Raw genomic sequence first — 24,923 nt, 5'->3', positions numbered from 1 at the left:
AAACACTTTGTCTTTCCTTGTTTAATCCATCTTGTATTATTTCAAGTAATTTTGTATCCCCTTGGCCCTTACTGCTCCAGGCTAAATTAACCTAGTCAGCTGTGTGCGTTCAAGCGAGACGTGATTTCCTACCTGTACATTGTTTTGTAAGTTTCATGGAGTTTTCACACCCTGAATTCACACATCTGCTTGCATTAAATAAACAAAGGGGATAATCTGTATACATTGAATAAACAAAGGAGATAGCCAGGAGTACACACACTTTTGTATGGTTTATCTAAAAAAAATCCATTTTCGCTACTTTTGAATTTCTTTTCGCCACTTTTGGAAAAAATTCGCAATTGGCGCAAATGGCGAATCACAGCTCGAGCACTGAATCCAGAAATACTACAGATATATGCCCCCTTATCTTTTTTTTTTTTTAACTTTAGAATATCAATTTCATTCATTGATATTTTCTCTTTATGTTAGCAATATTTTTTTGATACCTGATGTATTATGTTATACTTATTGTACTTCAAGGATGCTCTGTTTTCATTTCCATCAAGGATAAAAGAAGTGAATGTGCATAATTAACTGAATTTCTCAGCAATATTTTTTAGCGGGGAGAGTTGAAATAAGCTTTTCACACCTTATCTATAGGCCCACTATAAAACACACTGAAATGTATTGATTAAAGCTTTTAGTATAATGAGGAAATTTAGAATGAACCACTCTTACTTCATATATATTTGAACAATATTGTATTTATTTGACTCTGTATGACCCCAACGTCAAAAATTTCATATTTCACAGGTGTATTCCTTGTGACAAAATCTTTCTTTGGGTACCACCAAATTTGACCTCATGACCTTGACCTTGTAGTGTGACCCACTTTTACAAAAAATTGCCAAACTTTAACCTTGGCCATAACTTTTGAACAGTTGGTGCTAGGGCTTTCATACTTAATATGTGTTTTGTTATTTAAGTTTATAGTCTTCATCGTGATTCTTTAATAGCCCTGTGTATATACTTGTACATTATATATGTTTAATTAAATATATGAAGTAAAGATGTAATGATATTTGTTTGTTTGAATCCTCATTGAAAGACTTGTATATTTGTGTTGCTTGAAAAAAAGAGGGCATGCCATTTTAAGCAGTCAGTTGGTCTGATCAGTATCAGGCCCGTAGGAAGCAATTTCACTTTGAAGGGGCACAACCATACATTTTCAGTTGGGGGGCACTATCAACTACCAAAATTCCTTGACAAGCAAAAAAAAAAAAAAGGTCATCGGACATTATTATTGAGGGGGCACATGCATATAGTAGCTACATGTATATTTTCTATAGTACAGTGTATTCTATATATTGACAAAATTATTGGGGGGGGGGGGACCGGCCCGGTTCTTGCAGCCAAGAGAATCTTGAGAATCTTTTGATTGATCGTCATCAAACTCATACACTGGTCCCCCTCTTTGGATAAGTTAAGAGGTTGGAAGATCGAGGGTCAAACTATTAAAGTTATATGTTACTGTTATATGTACTGGCAAAACTTCAAGTAACAGTGAAGGAAAGATTAAAGATAACTAGCTTTTATAAATTTATTGTACAATTACCTTACACACATATGAATTTAATATCACTTCTATGTGTAATTCATGTACACGTTTTTTTCAGACACATTTGTTAGATCAGGCAATGAATCCTACTTTGTTTGTATGTTCCTATAAACATCTACCGGGTAATCGGTGTATACACATTGTAAGATGAGGTCAAGGTGACTTTCCATTAACCACTGTGACCTAAGCATAGTCATTTTGTCCTAATATATGAAGCTATTTCGTATTTCAGACTACACAAATGTCAGTTCTTGGGAGAAAGTTAATACAAGCCTTCAGAGACCAGAGACTTTGTGACGTAAAGTTAAAGCTTCAAGATAATTCCATCATTGAAGCCCGTAAAATTGTATTAATTCTTGGATCAAAATGGTTTGAGGCCCGGCTTTGTGGAAAGTGGAATCATCCCAGTGATGAATCAAACATAATTCAGTGTGATGTTCATTCTATTCAACATACAAAGGAAATGTCAGAGTTCTTGTACACTTCTGAAATACACATTACTTTAGATAATGTAGAAGAGATTTACCAGATTGCTGACTATTATAGTGTTACTGAACTTATGGAAAAATGTTGCATATTCTTAGAACAAAACATATCAAAAAATACTGTTCTTAAAATTTTAACTATTTCTCATGAAAACAGCATAACGGATATCAAAAACAAAGGCCTTGAATTTTTAGACAAACACATTGAAGAAGTATTACTAAGTATAACTACTGAAGAATTCCAAGAAATTCCTCTGGAATTACTCTTGAATATTGTTAAAAGAGACAGTCTATGCATACATGAGGAACTTCTATTCAATCACATCAATCTTTGGACTAAAAAAGTTAAAGAAGAAGACATTCCCCACACCTGGCATGACATAAGTCCCTTTCTAAGGTTCGGAATGATGTCAATGGACTTTTTTTTGGAAAATATTGTTAATAAAGGCATAATTGACAATGAATTATCTTTGAAGATCATGGTGTACTTATCAACAGTTGAACAACAACCAGTACCAGAACAGCACTCCAAGATAAGATGTCTAATAACAGACCAGGACATAATTATCAATCGCTTTTTACGTCACAGTCTACATCCTACATGGGTTGTTGATAATTCCCTAAATGGGGACAGGATATCATTCACTATAAACTTAGATACTTTCTATTTAAGAGGAATATTTGTTTACGGTACAGAGACTGTATGTGAAGCAGGTCTTTTGGTTTCCATGTATCTTTATACTGGAAATGGCCAGCTTTTAGGAAGAAGCCAAACTAAGCAGAAAACTCAGAACTACAAAGAAATTCCAGTAATATTTCCAAAACCATTGCTTCTTGTTAAAGACACCGTTTATACAGTAGTTGTGCGGATAAGTGGAGGGCCCACTTATAATGGTGTAGGTGGCTTGTCGACTATAAATGTTCAAATGGGGGAGACAAGCACTCTAAAAATTACTTTCCAAGATGCTTTTGGAGAAACAAATGTACAAACGGGGCAAATTAAGGGGCTCATTTTGAGAAAACGTTAAAATAATGAGTTTACAAGCTAAATCTTGAGGTCAAAGTTATGAGTGGCAATAGAAACATTATTAATTGTTCAATTCATACCTTTCTCTTTATATATTTCATTATTATTCACCATACAAAAATTATAATAAAAGGTAACTTTTATTTCAAATCTTTTTATTTAGTGCACATGTATAATATCTGTACAATTATATAGCCTTACTTTGTAATAAGTACATGCGTTTAAAAAATCAACTACCCGGTAAAATGTTCTTCCCTCAACACACCTGTAATATTGCCTTGTATAACATCAATACATCACTAGACATATATCCACCAAAGGAATTTGGAGGTAATCTACTCCTGGACATTTCTCATACAATGACAAATTAAAGAAAGAGGACCAAGGGCCTTGAATCACTCTTCTGATAAATTGTACAACATACCTATCACTTGTATTTGAAGCCTCATAGTATTCTATTTATCTAGATAAAACCTTGAAATTCTAAAAGTAGGTCATTGTTACCTTCATTTTGGTTGACACACTCTGAGAACACAAGATGCATCAACTGACAAAGCTTGATGATTCAAAGCATTATATTAATTGAAATATTTAAATATTACCTTGAAATTCCAAAAGTAGATCACTGTGACCTTCTTTTTAATTGAATCATTTTGAGGACCCAAGATGAAGCAACTGACAAAGTTTGCTGATTTTAAGCCAATTGGTATCTGAAAATATTCAAAAACGTAGGTCACTGTGGCCTACTTTTGAGTCAACTTGATATGTAACCTAAGATGCATCAATTGACAAGACTTGATGACCCTTTGCCTTATAGGAAGCAAAATATCAAAGTTTTGACAAAACATAATCTACAACATATCCTCATTCTTGTATGCAAGTTTTGTGATAATCTGCCCCCTGCTTCTTGAGAAGATTTTTTTAGCAACCTGTACTTTTTATATCATTTTCCCAATTATCTTCCCTTGCTTAAGGGTCACAACCCTGTTTTTAGTATAAATGAGAGCCAATTGACCAGAGATACTCTGACAATTTGACAAAAATTGGTCAAGGGGTTCTTGAGTTATGGCCCATATTCCTAAAAGTTGATGGACACTGCACAAATTGCCATAGCATTAGCTCTTTGAAGCCTTCTGCTCAGAAGAGCTAATAATATCATGATCCAATAAACTTGAGATACCACATCTAAGGGCAAATGATGAAAAGTCGAAGAGAATGGTCACTTTAAAGTGCTTAATTGTCTTAAACAATTCATTGAAAAGAATTTGCTTCCATGTGAAATTGATTTCCGTTTTGAAGATTTTTCTTATTTATACCCATGTAAAACTGATCAAGCATAGTGGCCACACCCTACCCCAGGGTCATGTTTTAAATCAACTTGAATCCACATTACCTGTGGATGCTGCAATATAAATGACTAATCTTTTGTTGTTCTTGAGAAGATTATTGATGATTTTTCCTATATATACCATGCAAGACTTTGACCACCCATGGAGGCCCCATCCTATCCCAGGGGGTCATGATTCAAACAATTTAGAATTTACACTATCCCAGTATGCTTCCATTTAAGTTTCGGCTTTTCTGGCCAAGTGGTTCTTGAGAATTTTTAATGACCCTACCCTATTTTTGTCTTCTCTTGATTATCTCCCCTTGTAAGGGGGCTTGGCTCTTCATTTTAACAATTTAAACTTCATTTTACCCAAGAATGCTTTGTACCAACTCTGCTTAAAATCAGCCTAGTAGTTCTTGGGAAGTTGAAAATGTGAAATGTTTACAGACAGATGGATGGACAGCTAAATGGTCGGACGGACAATTGGTGATCAGAAAAGCTCAATTGAGCTTTCAGCTGAGATGAACTAAAAACAAAACCATCAAGTCTTTATTTCTCAATCAGCAAAATAAAGACACATATTACAAAGCAACTCATTTGTATACCCAACAAAAAAGCTTACTGTGATGGAATGAAAACAAAATGATATACACTATATGCCTGACCATTTCATGGTTGGGGGCATAAAAATACTGAATAGTCTTCTGATAGAAATTGTTTACGATTGACAGGCATTCTGATTTCAGTAAACTTTGGTTAAGAGTTTTATCAAAAGATGAACACAAATAAACCGGACAGTTATGTAGAACCCGCCAGTCTAGTTTTTCTTTAAAAGCACAGTTCCATAAAATGTCATGGTTTCATCCACCAGATAATTCTGAAATGTATACATATAAAAGAATTAAAATTGTTCATTAACATCAGTAGCTGTCGAACTGTAGATTTATGATTTTACACAACCTTTGACCATGGTCTTTGACCATTACGCTGCAGATCTCAGTGCAATTTATGTCACAAGATTTTCTGCGCATGGTATGGGAGAATTCTCCACTTTCCAGCATTGGTCAACCTTTCATTCCGTAATTCCAGGCACATTCTTTAACCAACCTGTATATTTTATTCATTTTGTAACCCTTGTTACAGTCGTCTCTACCAACGAATAAACTCAATTGTTTTGAATTTTCTGCCATCCTACAAGAAATTCAAAACAATTGAGTATATTTGTCATCCCCCCACCATGCGCAGAAAATCTTGCGATGTAAATTTGACCATATTTGCATCACAGGATCTGTAGTGTTATGGTCAAAGACTAAAATATAAAACCTTAATGCAACAGTTCTGAAGCTATGACATCAGTTATCAGCAAAAAAGCTGATGAAAAATATTTTAGAACCTTTTTGTCTGAGAAAGAAATTAAGTAAAATATATGAAGTAAGTTTTGTTTCACTGCAAGCATCAAGACTCAAGTTTTTCTTTTATGGAAGTACAGAGTAAAGAAACAAAACATGTTTAAAAGATATATGTATAATTTTCTTACCCCCTCTTTCAATACCAACAATGATGGCAATTTATCAATTGGCATTTCAAAACACTCTGTGAGCTCAAAACAATGAATGCATTCTCTTTCTGTACAGGTTGTTGGTGAAATGCATTCCAAATGGAATACAGAAGGGAGAATTTCTGGGTCAATAATCTGACAAATAAATGTGTACACACTCTGAAAAAAAAAAAGAACCATCAATATACAAAGGTGCAAGACTTCTTTCTGGAAAAAAAAAAATTCAATTATTATCTTTTATGTGAGATCCATTTTTCTGTTGCTCCACTGTGATGTTAAATAATTGTCCAATTACTGTTGTTTTGTGTGAATAAGACAGCTTAATATGTGCATTAAAAGTACATTAAATTCAGAGGAAAATATATTTCTATTCATTTAATATGCTATGAGATGTATACATTCAAAACACCATTCACTCCAAAATTGCAGATGGTGACCTACATGTACATACCAGAGCTGCTTGAACATTTTTTTTAATGCCATATTATATCCAAAATTTGTAGACATTTTTAAAAATTAAATTCGAATTCTTTCAATTTGAAATTTAGAATTGCCAAAAATTTATTACTCTACTATCAAATGCTCACTTATAGTGAGAAAATCATTCTCAAATTTGCTGGCTACTAGAGTATCCCACTGATGACTTTTCATCATATAACGTATCATTTCAATTTATTTCTTACATGTAACAACTCATGATGGCCAAGTTAGCATCTATCTTAAAAATTGTTACTTTAAATCCAAATCATGTAATAAGAAGAAAATTGATTCAATAGTAATAACTCTTGTTAAATACATATACAAGGATTACTGTCTTCATTGTTTATGATATGATAATGTGCACTTTTCATGCATCATATGTATCATACCTGTACTGTGTCTGTATGATGAAAGGCCCTAGAAAATGACATTCCCCCATGATTTTCATACACCACAGTCACCATCTTTCCATTGTCTGGGAATGTCAAGGCTATTCCGTCTGCCATCTTGAAGTTGAAAAGCAATTTAAAATTATGATTAATAGGCCTTTCAGTTCCTAAAATGACCTCCAAATACTTTTGAAAACAAGAGCCCATAAGCCATAAAATTCATCCAAGAGACAGTTGCCTTGTTGATCTTTAGAAGATTTTGCATTTTTCCCCTTTCCACTCCCATAAAAATTTTAATCCTATATTTGGCCCAAATCTAGCCCCAAGAGAATGTGATTTACTAAGTTTGATTCAACATGTTGGATGCTTTAATTCCAAAATGACTAAAATGGTCTTAATGTTCAGGAGGAGATTTTTTTTTACATATTTCTTTTTTTCTTCTATATCTTCACCTGTGAACCTTTGATCTTCTATTCTGGCATCTCCTTACTTACCCTTGAAGGCCTAATATGAATTTGGTTGAAATTAGCCTATTGGTTTTGGAGATCGAATATAGGTTTAGAGACATACCAGGTACAAAACTTACCCTTCTAGACAGAATTAACAATTCCAAGCATTAACATAATACTTTATGTAAGTCCAATTAATATTTTTCCAATGGCCCTTGATCATTCAAGGGCAAATAAAGTAGTTTACATTGTACTATGTGTGCAAGTACATGTACTGGGAAATAGGGTTTACTAAGAATTACTGAGAAGTAAGTTATGAGCAGTGAACTTCTTCAAGTGAACACTTCAAGACAATATACCGTACAGCGGGGTGCTAATTTTGGCTTATTTTAGTGGTTTGGTAGTAGCCCGCTAAAATTTTAATCACTAAAATATTCAGTATTCTTCTTAGTGTTCTTTTGCAATGTGTTCAAACCCTGTGTCCGCTAAAATTAATTACACCAAAATGATTGGCATACATCTGAACAAGCAAAACGCCAAGAAATCCCGCTATACGATAACTGTATCATAATGTCAAACCTCCTTTCTCTTTATCTTCTTTTCCAAGACCTACAATAAAGAAACATTTGCTGATGTATCCATACTTGTATAAAAAAGTGTTCTTGGGAAAAACTGCTAAAATCCAATTTAAAAAATAAATAGCACTTTTTAAAGATATTTAATATGGTATACACTTACATCACAAAATGCTGCTACTTCACTGTCCATTAGCTGAAAATAATCAAAGAATCTGATATACATGTACATGTATACATGTACATATATGTTGAGAAACTGCCACTTTTATGATTTCTCATTTGATTGATTACTTTTTGATATGAAGAACAAGATAGCAGTAAACATATATAATACATGTATTCAATATTGACAACTTACTGGCAAATCCTCTAATACCAGTACATCCTCCTTCGAAAGCTGAAAGAAAGAACAGTAAATACTTTTATGCCCTGTTCACACCGAGAATTTACTAGTAATCTGAATGTAAGTTACAGCAAATTAAATTTGAATCCCATTTACACGGAGATTACAAATTAATTTAATTTGAATTAAATTACTGTGCATCAAATTACTCCGCATTAGCTCTTTAGATAATTAGAATTAAAATTCTGACACGTGCGTAATGGCAAAATCAAGTCGCATGCCACATGTCAGTGGTCAGATATGGGTACTTATGCTATTTTTTTTTTAGTGAAAAACAAAGTGAAATTATGCTTATCACTGAAATGATTACAGACACCATGCCATTATGTCTAATGGATCTGCTCTGCACAATGTGAAGTGATTTGCAAATGACATCATGATAGCATTATACAACATGTGCGAATCGGGGGGGGGGGGGGGGGGGGGGGTCGGGTCCCTAAAAGGACCTTGGACGCCTCACTAGCAAAGCGCAGACCTCTGTTAAGTAAAGTGGGTATGAAAAGTCATACATATAAAGATTAAGAAATGAATGAGAACACGCATTATTTCACTTCTCATTAATTTACTGCGAATTAAAACTCTCTGTGTGAACAGGTCATTACATTAACTATCTCATTCCAAATCATTGTTAAGAAAAACTAGACTAGTGAAGTTTTAAGGAAAAAAGTAGATTGCTTGATGTTAAATTGTTGCTTATTTCAATATCATAATCATTTCTATACACATATGTATAAATGTATTGTTTAAAGATAACAAATATGTGTACTTAGTATACATTATCTTTTACATACAGCATCAGACTTAGGATCTGTATTAATGTCTGAAGAAAGAGAGGGTACCTCAATGTCTGGTAGCTCATCAGAAATCTAAAATATATATAAATATATATGTATATACAATGAAAAAAGTCAAGATTCTCAAGACCTGAAAATTCATTTTATCTGTAAGTGCTTCCTGCCTTTTAACCTTTAATGGCTCTTCAGATCGACAGTTACAAAATGAATCTCAAATTGCTTAGTAACATTCCACAGGCATCGGAAATGGGGGGGGGGGGCTTAGCCCCCACCACTTTTTTCAAAAGACGGACATAATATAGGCATTGAAAATTGGGGCTTACCTTTTTCTGTTGGTTTAGCTCCCCATTTCAGTTACCGGGGTAGCCCCCTCCCTTTCAATTTGCTTCTGATGCCTATAGATGTGTTCATAAGCACAACATCAATTATGAAGAAAAAAAAATACTTCTACCAACAAGATTGATAACTCTTGTGTCTAACAATGCTGCCTATCATTAATAAGGAATACACATAACACATGAAGTTTATGACAAACAGACCCAAAATTATGCACAGACTGAGTAGCCAATTTTAGTCCTTTATTGAATTACAATTTAAAGGCAATGGATTGGTAAAATGTTTGCACAGTTAAACTGTTATTTTTCCTGGACTCATAAAAAGCCATAAGCTAGTTTTCATCTTTCAAATATCAGCAATAGAATATATATTATTAAACCAGAATGCACACCTGGAACTCATGATCGATGTTGACTAATTCTAAAGTTTTCTTTGTTTTTACATTTAAGTGCATTTGTGTTTGTTTGTAATTAATCATACATGCAATTGATGTTACTTTCCCCCTGACATGCTATAGCTGCATGAACTTGACAATTTTATGGAGACTGAGCATCAATAGCAATATAATTTAGATACTAGTTTATATATATGTCTATACAAGTAAGATCTGTACAGCAAAATCTTCAGACTGTGAAGAAGTCTGCGGTTTATAATAGTGCTCAAGAAAAAGATTAAAATGAGAGAAAAAGGGAGGAAAATTTTTTCTTCTTCAATGAGTCATATTTAGCTTTAAGTTTATGACCATGAACAATATCCCCCATTGAAAAGTATTTAAAATACAATTGAAAATATTCACATGGATTCATTAGGAAAGTAGCAATCTACTTGTACTAAAACATACTAACATACCTCATTTTCAACAATGATTGGAGACAACTTTCTTTTTCTTTGTGGTTGTTCCTCTGCATTACTGCCTAGTGGTGACCCTTTCCCATCTAATTCCTTTGATGTTGATGGCTCCAAATCCTGCACATAACCATTATACAGCTTGCTAGAATAATACTAACATAATACAAGTCATATGTGATTACGTGTAATTATAAACAAGGGCAGACAACTTACATAACATTCTGTGGATGCTTTCATGTCTCGTTTTTTCTTTTCCTTTTGGGTCTGCAAATGAAATATCTTGTGACTAAGGTGACCAAAAATCATAATGAATCCTGTTACCTTGTGTAATAATAAAATTATGACTAAGTTAATAGCAAAATGTTTGTTATTTGATAGATTATCCAAATTTACTGAAAGTTTATTTAAATTAATAACTATAATTACCAAAAAAAAAAAAAAAAAAAAAAAAAAAAAAAAAAAAAAAAAAAGAAAGAAAATGGAGGAACTGTTGGCAACAGGCTAGCAAAATGACACCTAGTTATTTAATAGAGTTTTCAATAGCAAAAAATTGATTTTGCCATAATACCCATATGGTAGTGTGTGTGGGGGGGGGGGGGGGGTGTTAAAAAGCTATTGCGAGTCTCCTTAAATTTTTTTCAGTGGTATTGTTTTGGATAGGGTATATGGGTATGCCCAACTATTACAAATGTACCAATGTACATTCCAATCACTATTAGGAAAGTTTAAGCTGTAGAATGAAAAAAAACCAAAACAACTAGAAAGTCATGAAAAATAAACACTTACTGATCTTGATAATTCCATTTTCGGGAGTTTAAAATCATCATCAGAACCCTACATTTAAAATAAATGCACAATTTTTAAGTAAGTTCATCACAAAAGTTTCTAAGAATGTTGACTGCTTTATATGGAATTTGTACCCAGTATGATCTTTCTGATCAATTTGTCAGTTTACTGCATGTGGCCATCCCTAATAAAAATCTTCAAATATTACATGTAAGTTCAAATTTAAGAGAAACAATCTCTAGCTTTCATATAATCACTTATATTAAACAGAGCACACTATTAATTGGTACAGTGGTAAATTATATTTTGATGCCTAAAAATACATCCAAATGCATGCAGTTTCTTTCAAATTCTGGTCAATTTTAGAAATTTTGTTGACTTTCCCCAGTGAAGTTTCAGACTAATTTCTTCAATTGTGAAGCCACAAGAAACTTTCAAAAATTTTGTTTAAAAAACTTTCATAAACAACAATGGCAATTTACTTGTACTAAACATACCTCATTTTCAATAATGATTGGAGACAATTTTATTTTTCTATGTGGTTGTTCCTCTACATTACTGCCTAGTGGTGACCCTTTCCCATCTAATTCCTTTGATGTTGATGGCTCCAAATCCTGCACATAACCATTATACAGCTTGCTTGAAAAATAATTAATACAAGTCATGCAAAATTCATTTTAAACAGGGTCAGATCACTTACATAACATTCTGTGGATGCTTTCATTCCATGTTTTCTCTCTTTCTTTGGGGTCTGCAAAGGAAAAATATACATGTATCTGTGTTCTAAATTCCTTGAACTACATGTATTTTAAAATTACTTACTGCATAATCTTTAATTTCAAAATTGCACTTAGGTTCTTAAGGCATATCAGTGATGAAAGCAACATCATGCTGCCATAACAAAATGATTGAAACAGCCTTGCTGTTCATCAGAAATTTTTAGCATTTTACTTCCATATGCATGCATTTTGTGAAAATTGATACCCTATTTAAGCCAAATCCTATCCCTATGATCAATGTTTTTTGTTTTTGTTTTTTAATTGGAAACTTAAATCCAATGGAAGAGAAGGTTGCATTGCAATGTGAATAAGTGTGGCACTGAAACTATTGAAAACATATTTTTTTTTCATAATTTCTTTGCTTTCACATGTACCGGTAAATGGGTTTTTAACCCCCAATGTGACCCCATCCTACCTCCAGGTACCATTCAGTTCTTTAAATCTGCACTACAAAAGTCTCCATACATGCATATTAATGTCACATCATATTCCTGCTGCACTTGAGGAGGAGATTTCCAAACATTTTTTTTTCTATTTATTCAAATTTATATAAAATTTGGATCCCATATTTTATTTCACCACAACCAATCCTGGGGAAAAGGGGGTGGGGATTTGAACAAATATTTTGATGACATCCATCATATTTCTGTTTATTTTATACTCTCCCCTTCCAAGAGGGTGTGGTTCTTTAGATAAATAAATTTTCTCTTCATCAAAGTATGCTTTGTGCCAAGTTTGGTTGATATTGATCCAATGCTATTGGAGAAGTCAAAATATTAAATGTTTACTATGACAAAAACAATGAAGATTGACAATGGACATATTCCTATCATAAAAAGCTCACTTTAACCTTAAATTTGGCCCACGTGTTAAAAAAATTGATTATTATGATGTAACTACCTCAAGATCCAGCTCTTCAAAGTCTTCAAATTCATCAGATATCTTAATTAAAAAAAAAAATGATTTTTAAAAAGCTCATAATTGTACAAAGATGTAAAAAAAATATTTGCTATCAGTTCACCTAATCCATTATCTAGACTACCTCCAGTTATTAAATGAGGTGAACTGATCTAAATGCACATGTAAGTCTAAGTAGGATTGTTGTTTGATTTCATAATTAAGGATAAATAATACTAACAAAATTTAAATATCTTTGTTTAAATATGAGCCTCTCTAACTAAAGAAGTGATATTTGTTTAGTTGAACAACTTTATTTTTGACCAAGCTACCAAATTTGGTGAAAAGTGGGAAAATGTAACTTTATGGCTAAAAAATTATTTTTGAAAATTTAAGAAATATATGAATTTTTGTTACTGAAAAGTTTCTAGGAACATTTTCTAGTGTCTATTTTTACATTTTATATAATTAAAATTTTCTAATTAGATTTTGACTGAAAGAAATAATGAAAAAATAGCAATGTAACGCTTCTGTATGGGAGATAAGAAAATTTGATGTGGTATTGTACTTTTAATTCATTCATATATTAGACAGATTCCTTGCTGTTTACCTTATTCTTTGCATTTAAAGATTCGACAAGTCTATTAATTTAATCATGAACATACATCAAAAAATATCATATATACATGTATAAGCTTTAAGATACAAAGTATGTGTTTAAAAATATGATTTTTTTTTTTTTCTTTACAGAATATATTTTGTGACAATTTTACATTATTTTTGTGTCAGATCACAGAAATTGCACTTGCATGAATTTATGATCTAACACAACCAACAGTGAGAAATTAAAAAAAAAACAAATAAAGAGAAAGTTACTATATGCTACATGGAAAGTAAGAAATGCTGTAAAAATTATCTGAGTTTATCTATGGTTATTTATTTAAATCTTAACAAGACTATTTCTTTCTTAATCAATTAAAAAAAAAATGAAAAATTTACTTCATGCAAGCATATTCAATTCCCTTTATGCCCTAAAGAAGGAAAAAGTTATCTTCCCTCACACAATCTAAAACATCATTGAAAACACAGAATTTGTTGTCCCTTACATAAAATCTTTATTTTTAAGCTAAATTAAAATCATGATAAATCATTTTGTGAAAATAAATAACACTACCACAAAGTAATGCTAACTTTATGACATTCCTTGAAGTCATATCTGCATGTCATTCTGCCCACCATATTATAATTCTTTTGAAAATTACTTTAACTTAAAGATGCTTTTTTAATACAATAGGAAAAGATTAAAGTTATTATTCTCATCCTATAAGCACTTTACTCTAACATTACTATTTTCAACATTCTTCATTTCTTTGGAACTGTCAATTTACTTTATAAAAGATAAAAGGAAGTACATGTACATGGCACAATTAACTTTGAAAGCATTATATTCTTATTTATACATGTAGGTACAAATATATTAATTTTACAAGGGGAACATGGACTTAGATATGAGCAGACTGACAGAAAAACAAAATCATGAAAAGAAAAGATCAATTAATCAAATCATTACATGCTAGAATTCAAAGATTAAACAAAAAATAAATATAATTGTAAATCACTAAAACCTCTGATAATTTCTGCCCTTTGTATTTTTCTGTAATTTCTCTCCTATCTAAAACATCAAAAAGTGAAGAAAAATACAAAAGAAAACTTGTCAATCATTTACAATAACTTCCTTATCTGTGCAGCAGACATCATCTACATGTATATCAAATCTGTTGGAACTTCCACTTTCCAATTCACTTCAAGCTAACCATGGTATTTAAGATATCAATGTTTGAAATATTGAAGTTCAATAGTATTAATTGCATAACAAAATGTTTATCTTAAATAATGTTGTCCTCCATGCAATAATTTGGCTGCCATTATTTGAATTTCAAACAGGCAGACACAAAAGTACTTCATGATATTTTTTTTTTAAAAACATGCAGTACTGAAATTGGGCCATCCTTAAAAAATTGTTTGTTTGGAATTGCTGCCTATGGGTTTCCAACCCAGGAGGGAGGGAGTGAGCGCAATGGAAATATTGAGTACTCAGAATGTACATAAAAATAGTAAATAAGATCTTTGCATTTCAATAAATTGTCTATTAACTATGTACATGTATCTGCAAGCAACTTTGTTTATATTATAAACAACTTACACTGTAACAAAATAATGTGATCGGTATATCTCTCTGTGCATATTAGTCTACCATGTTGACGACACAATAACAAGTTACTCTTTCCCATAAAAATTAGGCCCCGCCTCCTTATATATAACTTTCCTTTTGCTGCATTATGAATATTCATGATTTTATTTGGAACATATCGGTACTTTTCACATTGTTTACAGAAATTGATAGGTGTTCCAAATAGGTGTGTATCAGTTCATCAAACTGACGCACCTTAAGTCCTTTTAGCAGGGAATCTGTCTTTTTAGGGTGATTTTCAAGAAATCAGCAAAAAATATCGATTTACTCTTAATTAGTGAAAAATCAGTACGGGTATAATAATGATTTCTATAAATGTGCTATTAGATGTATGTCCTTCTACAATAAAGATAATGAATTGAAATTAATTTTTTTCTACACTGTAGATGTAAATATTAGTGATAATTGCTGCCCATAACCCAGTATATAATTAATTATACAGTTAAAAGAATGTTCAGGCAAACACAAAACAATACCTTTTGACATGATTATAATTAAGTTTGACCTTTAAATATAGAAAAAATCCTTGTAATTACATCAAAGTGTTTCAAAGGTGTTTTGTATTTTTTTTTTTTAAGGATTAAGTGTGTGTAAATACAATGAAAGTTAGGTAAGGCTATCTTTAAATTAATATTTGTCTTTCCTTCCCTGACTTAGGGTAAAAACATTCATTCAGTAGGTAAGTAGGGATTTTTTTCCCAGAAAATTTCAACATCAATGCAGAATTTCTAAAATATATTTTAAAAAAACTTGTTGACAGGATGAGAAAATTCTAGAATGAAAATTTTAAAATTGATCATTTTCTTGAGGTAAAACAAAATTGACATGAGCCATTTTGAGCCAGTCAGTCGGGAGAGGGCAAATTTTTAAAGATGGCTTGAGGTAAATTCTCAAACAGCTCTTAAAGTATTACCTTTCCCTCTGGCCTTTGCATATATCTTTAGTGGTACATATTTCTTATTTGTTTTTAGTTTCTCCAAGTGACCAAGTGTGAATTGTTGGGGGTTCTCTATTGCTTCAATACCACATTTTCCCATTATGTAGGGAAGGAAAATAATCTTCCCTCTGAACATGTCACTAATTTTGGACATCCAATTTTCCGCATTATCGCTGTAGCTGGTTAGGATTTTCAGACAGCCACTAAGTCCATCATCCGTTGGGAAGGCTCTCTTCAAGGCCCTATTTTTACCATCCATTATATGAACAATCAGTTCCTGCAATGTTAATCAAACACATGTATATACATGTACCATACATGCATGTTAGTGAATTTCTGAATATAAGAAAAAATTAAAATATTTTTAATGTCTTTCAGCTTATACAATTCTTCATTAACAACTCTTGTAGACATGTATATGTATGCAAAAACATGTACATTGTATGTGAGGAATGACCATTTACTTTGTGTCAATTTATGTTTCACACTGTTATTATGACAACAAGTAACTGTAACATAAACTCAATCCATAGTCTCTCACTTTTGAAATGCTCCTATCTGTTTTTGGTTTTGGTTTATGCTTCAGGCTTTGAGGGCCATACTTCTTTTTTAGGAACTCCAGACTTTCTTTGCAACCTTAAAAGATTTACTTTAAAATGACTTCACACTAACAATAGAAACATAACACACATTATCAAAAACTTGTATTGAGACACAAATTCATACTTATCATTTTACTTTATCCTAGCAAAATCATTGTCTCAAAGATGTACTATTTGGGGAAATCCTTGGCCCTATGATCATGTTTGTTTTAAGCTCAAGACAAAAATTTATCTACTAAATTACAGGGTGTTAACAATTTCCATGACCGCTTGCTCAAAAGGACAAGTTTGAATCATAACCATTCATCACCATGATGACTTTCCTTGTCCCGACTACCAAAGCTCACTTGTCGACAAGCAAGCACAGATATTTCAGATTTCTTTTAAATTGATGATATTCATTAATCAGATTCTAAGTCTCCTACCAAATCTGGAAGCACTTTGCTTCATTTTCACACAACATGTCATATAAAGAGAAGCACATGAAAAATAAATTTCATAATGACTATTGTAAGTAAGTAAGTAAATCATTTATTATAGTGACATGCATGTGTACATATGATAGATATAAATATTTTGAGGTCTGCCTTGGAAAATTTGTTACTGTATTAAGGTTTTTCCTACAGGAAATCATCAATGCTTTTTATAAGTTGTAGATTATACTATACAGTCATTAGTAAATTTACCTTTGGATAACTTTTGTTCAACACCTTTTATGTCTGCCATATCTGGGAGCACCTCACAATCTGAAAATTTAGAGAAATACATTATTCTATTGTATTTTCATGCCAAATGAATGTAGTATACATGTAATTATAGCAAAATTTCCATGTCATCAGTGTCAGAAAGCACCTCACTGTGACTACCTGTGAAGTTTCATATATACAGTTTAACCTTGTTATCTTGAACTTGATGGGACTGAACTTTGAGATATCCAAGGATTTGAGATATCAGGGATAACATACTTAAAGAATAAGTGGTTGCAACTTCCAAATCACTTTGACATATCCATGGCATCTGAAATATCACCACATGATCAGTGTTCAAGATATCAAAGTTCAACTAAATATTCATTAAATACAGGTAAACTTCCATATGTCGACATCGCGGATACATCGACAACCTGGGATATGTTGATGTCCGTCCATGCTCCCGGCAGTATTTACTAAATACTTCATTTGCAAACACTCTGATATGTCTACCTCGGTAATGTCGACAACCCGGTTTATCTCGACGTATATTCACAGTCCCAAGAGCAACATTTACCTGGTATATGTCGACATCGGCAATTTTCTGCTCTATTAAACCTAACTGTTTGTCAAATGGTCACTCGTCAGGCACGGATGACTCTGTGTATCTCGACATCATAAGAAATTCACACCTTTCACACCCATGTTTTGACTACACACTGATGAATTCATTCTATAGTCAGACTGTGTTTGTAGAAGAATCCCAAGCCCTTCGGTCTTCTTCGAGACTTTAATTGCTCAATTAAATGTTCAGCTTGGGCAATATCATCGATAAATCTATACGATTTTCGTTAAATGTACCGACGTTAATTAATATCAACATAAAGCACAACTTTTATAATTTGAAAAAGCTTACTGCATTACAATGAATAATAAACGCATTAAATTTAATTCTAACTAAGGAATTAAATGATGTTTTAAAAGATATTTTGTTTTAAAAATTCATTCAACAGGAACTTGAATAATCAAATTAATGACATGATTAACTGAATCAGCCTTAATTCATGCACAAGTAACATCACATTTTGTTTTTATGAGCTTTCTTTTTCAAATAAGAAAAAAAAAATGCATCTAATTTTTTTTCTGTTTCTCGGATGTCGACTTTATACGGTTCGAAGTTTATAGAGCACATTTCATATCCTGTTCTGACCAAAAAACAAGTTACATGTACACGGAATGGTGGAATTTTGGAAAACTTTGTAAATTTAGAAAGATTTCGATATAGAGAAAGAACTTATTTTATAAACATTATTTTTATTATAATTCCTTAGATTTGGTAATAAAAATAGAGGAATTCCTGAAATAAAATGAACTACCGTATAATGAAGTCATGTACGTAATAAACCTGTCTGGTTTGCTATGCAGTGAAATCTTGGGCGTCTTGGACATGAAGTCTCAACTCTGATACCTCAACATTTTCCGATAGTTCTGCTGATGTCGAGATAGCAAAGTTTACCTGTAATTGATTAATTATAATTTAAGGCAAAAGGAATTTGCTTCAAATCTAGAACTTCCGCAATCAATAAATTTACCAATGGATGGTTCTTTTTCAACATCTCCAGTGTCCTTGCTACCTATAAAATAGATAAATGCATAAATAACTAGTAATATTCTAATAGTAATGAAAATGGTTACAAATGTTCCTAAAAACAGATACATGTACGTAGTAATGGGGGGAGGGGGGAGAGTTGCCAACTCCCCCAATTCTGTTGTGTTAAACCAGATTTTTTTTACCCATAACCCAATTATTTTTTATGGCATGGCGAGTCATGTTTTTCACCTGATTTTTGCTGAAGAACCCTAAATTTCCAGATCTGGTTTGTAAAATAGTTCATTCTAGTTTGATTTCAGCAAATAATTCACTGCAGATTCAGGACTGCATGTCTTCATTTTCGGTTCTTATTTAGTATTTACCATGTTTTCCAATAAAAAAAAATCCGAAACTATAATACATCAGAATGTTAAACTTCTTTTGAACATATTTCTGTTCTTCTCTGCTTCAACTTTTTGTTTTATATTCAGTTCATGACATCTCTCTCTCTCTCTCTCTCTCTCTCTCTCTCTCTCTCTCTCTCTCTCTCTATATATATATATATATATATATATAATGTAGTTATAACTTCACATACCTATTCTCATCCCACAATTCCCACAAAATTTGAGATTGTTGTGGTCAAACTTGTGACCACACTCTACACAAAACATATCTGTAAAAAAAAAAATACATATTTTATGATGCGATTTCTAATACTCCTGGCGTGTGCAGAAGACAATTTATGTTTTATTCTAAGACTCAATCCCTGACGAGAAAATTCGAAAGTTAGGTTTGAAAGTTCTATATCTTAACATTAATGTTTGAAAGTTCTGTACTTTAACATTTAAGCTTAAAACATTACTGGCGTGGTGTTTACTTCTTACCGTGTCTGTCCTACCTTGTAACTTTTGTTGTCGAAGACGTCTTCAGACTGTCACTTCGACTGAACGGTGAACACACATGTAAAGATCTCTCTCACATAGGCGCTTTGTATCCGTCACGCTAGAAATAATATTTCTCCACGCTCAAGATAATATTTCCTTCACGCTTCAAATAATGTGTGCAAATCTCTCTCACATTAACGCTTGTATCCGTCACGCTAGAAATAATATTTCTCCACGCTCAAGATAATATAATTCACGCTTCAAATAATGTGTACAGTCTGTCACAATAATAATGTTTCAACAAGGGACAGAGTTTTCGTTCCTGTCACTAGAAAAGAAGTTATCTTTCCCGATGAAAAATAAAGTTGTTTTCTACGAACAAGGCGCACATTATTATTGTTGCAAAATTAATGTGTGTGTTTTTTTTGTTTGTTTTTTTTTTTTTTTTTTGTTTCTGTTTTTTTTTTTTTTTTTTTTTTTTTTGCATACATATTTATTTCTATGAAAGTGTTTTTTTTTTAATTTTCAATCAGTAGTTGTTACTAGTATGCATTCTTATAAATCGTTGAAGTAAACGTAATATGATATAATCTTGGTGTAAATAAAAACAATGTACACACATCGACCGATTATAATTATTGCTGTTGGCAAGATTATAGTTGTAAAACATCAGAGGATAAAATTATTATTTATTGTTGGGCTAAATAAAGATAATTTGTACACACAGTATGGTAGTATAGTATGGAAACGTGATAATTGTAATATTTGCGGGGAAATATAATAATGTTGTAAAAAAAAAAAAAAGAAAAAGAAAAAAAAAAGCAAAGATTTTTTTTTTATTTTATTTTTTTATTTATTTATTTATTTTTTTTATTATTATTATTATTTTATTAATTTGTGGTACAATTATAAAAGTATAGGAATAATAATGATGTGGAGGTACCCAAATTATTATTGTTGCAGAAAAATAATAATGTTGTAAAAAAGCAAGATTTTTATTTTTGTATGAGATCATTATTTTTGGTATAGTTATATAGGAAAAAATAATAATAATGTGGGGGTACCCTACGGCTTTCCATAGAATAATAATAATGTGGAGGTACCCAAATTATTATTGTTGCAGAAAAATAATAATGTTGTAAAAAAGCAAGATTTTTATTTTTGTATGAGATCATTATTTTTGGTATAGTTATATAGGAAAAAATAATAATAATGTGGGGGTACCCTACGGCTTTCCATATTGATTAATATTTATCATTTAGAGAAAAAAAAACAAAAAACAAAAAACAAAACAAAACGAAACAAAAAAAAAAAAAACAAAAACAAAAACAAAAACAAAAAAAAAAAACAAAAAAAAAAACAAAACAAAAAAAAGAAAAAAACAAAACAAAACAGCAAATTAATGCGGGTGTGACCTTTTGCACAAAAAATATCATATTTGCAGTATTGAAAATCAGAACAATCAATTCAAAATTTTCGTGTTTCAAGCTTGTTATGACCTAAGCCTTTTTATGACTTAAGTGGTGTCAGGTTGACAATATCATCTTGTTTGAAATGACAAAAGAAAAAGTCGTTATTGTTGTAGATTTTGAGGTATTAGTCAAAATGCTATTTTCAGGCAAAACACTGTAAATGTTATCTTTACTTCTTAAATATATATATTTTTTTTGTCAATGTCGCGCAATTGTGTAAAATATCTGTTAAGCAGATTAATTGAAACTTAAATTTAATTTTCCTAGCATATAACAATAATTATTCCACAGTTTATTTCAAGTCCCTGTAGAACAGCTGCAAAAACAAAAGTTTCTTAAAACAACCTCAAACTAGTTTTAAATGTAACGGGACCGTTACAGGTGTTCCCCAAGAACTCCCCAACTCCTTTTTGGTGCCTTATTCCCTGTTAGGTTCATTATATCAAGTATAAAGGTCTTTTCATTCGTGGCACTTGCATGCATGTGCATGCATATCATGTCATTTTGTCAACATTAATTATATATATTTATATTCTAAGTATCAAAGCATTTTATCAAAAAGAAAAAAATTATGACTACACGAAGTGTTTTTGGTTGTTTCATGCATTAAGCGCTCTCAAGTGCATGCATGTTCATAAAAACCATGCCATCTTGTTTACACTATTAATATATCTTTATATCCTTAGTATAAAAGGATTTCATTAATAAAATATAAAAGTTACAGTGATATCAAGTATATAAGTCATTTAACGCATTTGACGTGCAAGCTTGTGTATGATGACCATGTCGTGTTGTCTAAACTACAAGTATTAATCTATCTTTATATCCCAAGTATCAAAAAATTTCATAAAAAATATAAAATTCACGGCTATATCCAGTATATTGGCTATTTAACGCATTGCTCGCGTGCGTACATGTCGTCTTGTCCACACTATTAATATATCTTCATATTTTAATATCAAAACATTTCATAAAAAAATATAAAAGTTACAGCTATAAAATATATTGGTCATTTTATGTATTGCACGTGCGCGCCCGTGCATGCATGCGCCTGTTGACCATGTCTTGTTTACACTTATAATATGTCTATATATTCTGAGTTCTTTCATTTTACACATTGCTCACGCGATCACCGCTCACATGAATGCATGTGAGCGCAAAACGACCTTCGTTCTGCACATCTACATAATATGCCTATTAACCCCTTTAAAGGTATCATCTCAATTGGATGTGTAGTTAACAAGATCACTCACGGATAAAAAAGTGGCCAGGAAGAAAAAAAAAGAATAACAAGATGCTTTTTTTGTTGCTAGGACAAGTGGCCTTTCGACATTTCTCCAGAACGATATGCTACATTACCTTATGAAATACTTTATCCAAATACTTGAATGTATTGTTTTCGTTTGCGTTCATGTACCACAGTCTTGCAACATAGATCTTGACTATTAAAGGTTTTCTATAGAAATTCTGGTTAAAAGCTTTAAAAATTTGCAAAACCTACCATGCATGTCTTTAAGAGAGAAATGGCATTTACAACTGAAAGAAAAAAAAAACAGAGAAACAAAGAAAAAAAATGTTAAGATATTCATCCCCAGCAGGATTCGATCCCTAGACAGTGTGACAAAATTTGGATCGATCATATATTTGCAAAATATGCATGCATCAAAATATTGAATACATATTTAGAATTTTTAGAAGACACTCTATAAACCCTATAAATCCTAGAGAAAAATATTGAAAAACAAAAAAAAAAAAGTTTAAAAACTGGACTTTTTGAGTTCACTTGCATTTTCGACCGAAAGTACAAACGACGAAAAATAAAGGTCAGTCAACACATGTACATTTGATGCTTTATCATGTCTGTGAGTTTCACTTTCATATCTTTAGTCTTCTCAAGAAAATTATTGGATAAATGTCAATTTATAGAATACAAATTTTCCCCTAAATCGCGATCACAAAAAGTGAGGGACAACCCTGGAGATATTTACATAATGCATCTTTCCTGATTTTTTTCTTTCAAATTGAACTACGCACAGCTGAGATATGGCCTGTACTATAAAAAAGAATAATAACTAGAGCAAATCTCGTTGCAAAGCAACGAGTAGGTCTTCCGACGGATGACGGACGTCGAAAGTAATATATTAAGAGTCTTTATCCTAATATTGACAAAATTTAGGCAAATTTCTATAAAGTGGACCCCACCCCCCTTTTTTTTTCAAACACTTCGGCTTTCAGTTCGGGGAATTTTCCGACCGTTAGGACGTCACTTCGGGTAGACGCTGAGAGTCTGAAAGTCATGAAAAAACCTTTAAACTCAATTACAAACCATTTTATATCATTTCTTATGATTTTAAATGAAAAGATTTATTTTTCCACTCCATATGGTTTTAACTGGAAGTACTTTCAATGGATGGTTTTTGTTGTCGATTATATATTTGAACTTATGTTATACATGTCTTTATTCAAAACTGTCAATTTAAAAAAAAATATCCGTGAATTAAATATCGCTTCCGTTGTCGAAATGACAGATAAAAAAAAACAAAAGACGTAATACATAACACAAGGAGATGTTCTATCACCTCTGAAAAAAAATCTAGATTCTATCTTGAGTCGTTTTTAAGGGGGAAAAAACGTGGACAAAAGGACAATTTGAAAATGAAAACCGGTCAAAAAAAAGTGATTTTTCCAAAAATAATAATAAAAAAAAATAATTAAAAAAAAAAAAAAAAACGGTCTGGAGTTATTATAATGATGTGTGAAAAAATCTTTGAAATTGGTTGATTAGCTTCTGAGAAATCGCGAGTACTATGAAAAGGGAATAATAATAGTAGTAATTGGAAACAGAAGAAAAACAGTAAGATCTTCCGAAGGAAGTCGGAAGACCTTAATAATAATAGAAAACAGTCGGAAAACAGTAGTCTTCCGAAGGAAGTCGGACGACATTAATAATAATAAGAAACATCGTTTGGGAAACATAATAACGTAAATAATGCTTGCAACGGCCGGATCAGCTGTATATCTGAGTTGGGAAAATATTAGGCTAGCCTATCGCCGGATTTTTATCCAAACATTCAAACAGAAAATGATGTCTTACACAACAGGAAAGGAAATCAGAAAAGTTAAAACATGTAATCCTGATTTTTTTTTTCTGTGACAGAATTAGTTAATGATAATTGTCGTCATGCAGCCTTCATTGACTTAGTTATTTGAATCCGGACTCTATATAATAAAAGGATAATAAATTCTTTTGTCACGGTGCCTGTGTTACCACAACAAAACGGCAACACGCTCAATTAACACAAAACTTTGTATGGTATGACCACATTTTTTGATAGAGTGAGTCATTTCCAAATTTTGTAAACGAATAATGAAAGACCGTATTAATATGTGTATTTTCCCACATGCATTCATTTTGTACCCAATTTATGTCAAAAGTTAAGTTCATTTTCCTAATGTTTTCCATGGTCTTAAAACATTAGTAAACTAGATGCTGTCATGAGACAGTAATACCCGCACTAAGGTGTTTGCCTCTAAATGCACACTCCTTCATATTGGGCTTACCAAGGAAAAAGTCAAAATAATTCTATAATTTACACAGTACATGTACATGTATTCGTCAATTCGAGCATAAAATGCTCAGGTGACCATGTGACCTATGAGCCTCTTATTGGTATTTCCTTTACTTAATTCATTACCAGTCTGAAATAACAGAATTTAATTAATGATGTAAATTAGGTTTTGATAAAAGGGGGAT

At 31.8% G+C, this 24,923-nt stretch overlaps 2 protein-coding genes across 2 annotated transcripts; both read right to left on the bottom strand.

The window, feature by feature from the left end:
* Positions 1 to 5,230: 5,230 nt before the first annotated feature.
* On the bottom strand, positions 5,231 to 8,618 carry LOC133200475 (uncharacterized). Its single transcript, XM_061336267.1, has 7 exons — positions 8,610 to 8,618; positions 8,255 to 8,293; positions 8,057 to 8,089; positions 7,898 to 7,927; positions 6,870 to 6,986; positions 5,980 to 6,159; positions 5,231 to 5,319 (listed from the first exon to the last, which is right to left on the bottom strand). Exons 1-7 carry the CDS (start codon positions 8,616 to 8,618, stop codon positions 5,260 to 5,262), a joined length of 468 nt encoding a protein of 155 aa, XP_061192251.1. The 3' UTR covers positions 5,231 to 5,259.
* Positions 8,619 to 11,566: 2,948 nt separating this feature from the next.
* LOC133200632 (uncharacterized) lies at positions 11,567 to 17,269 on the bottom strand. The gene is made up of 6 exons (XM_061336414.1): positions 17,217 to 17,269; positions 16,470 to 16,564; positions 15,905 to 16,205; positions 12,744 to 12,785; positions 11,765 to 11,815; positions 11,567 to 11,678 (listed from the first exon to the last, which is right to left on the bottom strand). Exons 1-4 carry the CDS (start codon positions 17,254 to 17,256, stop codon positions 12,778 to 12,780), a joined length of 444 nt encoding a protein of 147 aa, XP_061192398.1. The 5' UTR covers positions 17,257 to 17,269; the 3' UTR covers positions 11,567 to 11,678; positions 11,765 to 11,815; positions 12,744 to 12,777.
* Between the last annotated feature and the right edge of the window lie 7,654 nt (positions 17,270 to 24,923).

This window comes from Saccostrea echinata, unplaced genomic scaffold, assembly GCF_033153115.1.
Source record: "Saccostrea echinata isolate AGI-Se365-2 ecotype Australia unplaced genomic scaffold, CSIRO_AGI_Sech_v1 ptg000040l, whole genome shotgun sequence".
NCBI classification, from domain to species: domain Eukaryota; kingdom Metazoa; phylum Mollusca; class Bivalvia; order Ostreida; family Ostreidae; genus Saccostrea; species Saccostrea echinata.
This window is presented reverse-complemented; position numbering and strand designations above follow the sequence as displayed.

Excerpts from the sequence above, each read along its gene's own strand:
- LOC133200475 (XM_061336267.1), bottom strand. Across the intron at positions 8,090-8,254 it reads TGGTATTAGAGGATTTGCCA|CTAATGGACAGTGAAGTAGC; the intron begins GTAAGTTGTCAA and ends GATTATTTTCAG. Across the intron at positions 6,160-6,869 it reads ATCATACAGACACAGTACAG|AGTGTGTACACATTTATTTG; the intron begins GTATGATACATA and ends TTTTTTTTTCAG.
- LOC133200632 (XM_061336414.1), bottom strand. The coding sequence starts at position 17,256 with ATGGCAGACATAAAAGGTGTTGAACAAAAGTTATCCAAAG. Across the intron at positions 16,565-17,216 it reads TGAACAAAAGTTATCCAAAG|GTTGCAAAGAAAGTCTGGAG; the intron begins GTAAATTTACTA and ends AAATCTTTTAAG. Across the intron at positions 16,206-16,469 it reads CAGATAGGAGCATTTCAAAA|GAACTGATTGTTCATATAAT; the intron begins GTGAGAGACTAT and ends TTAACATTGCAG.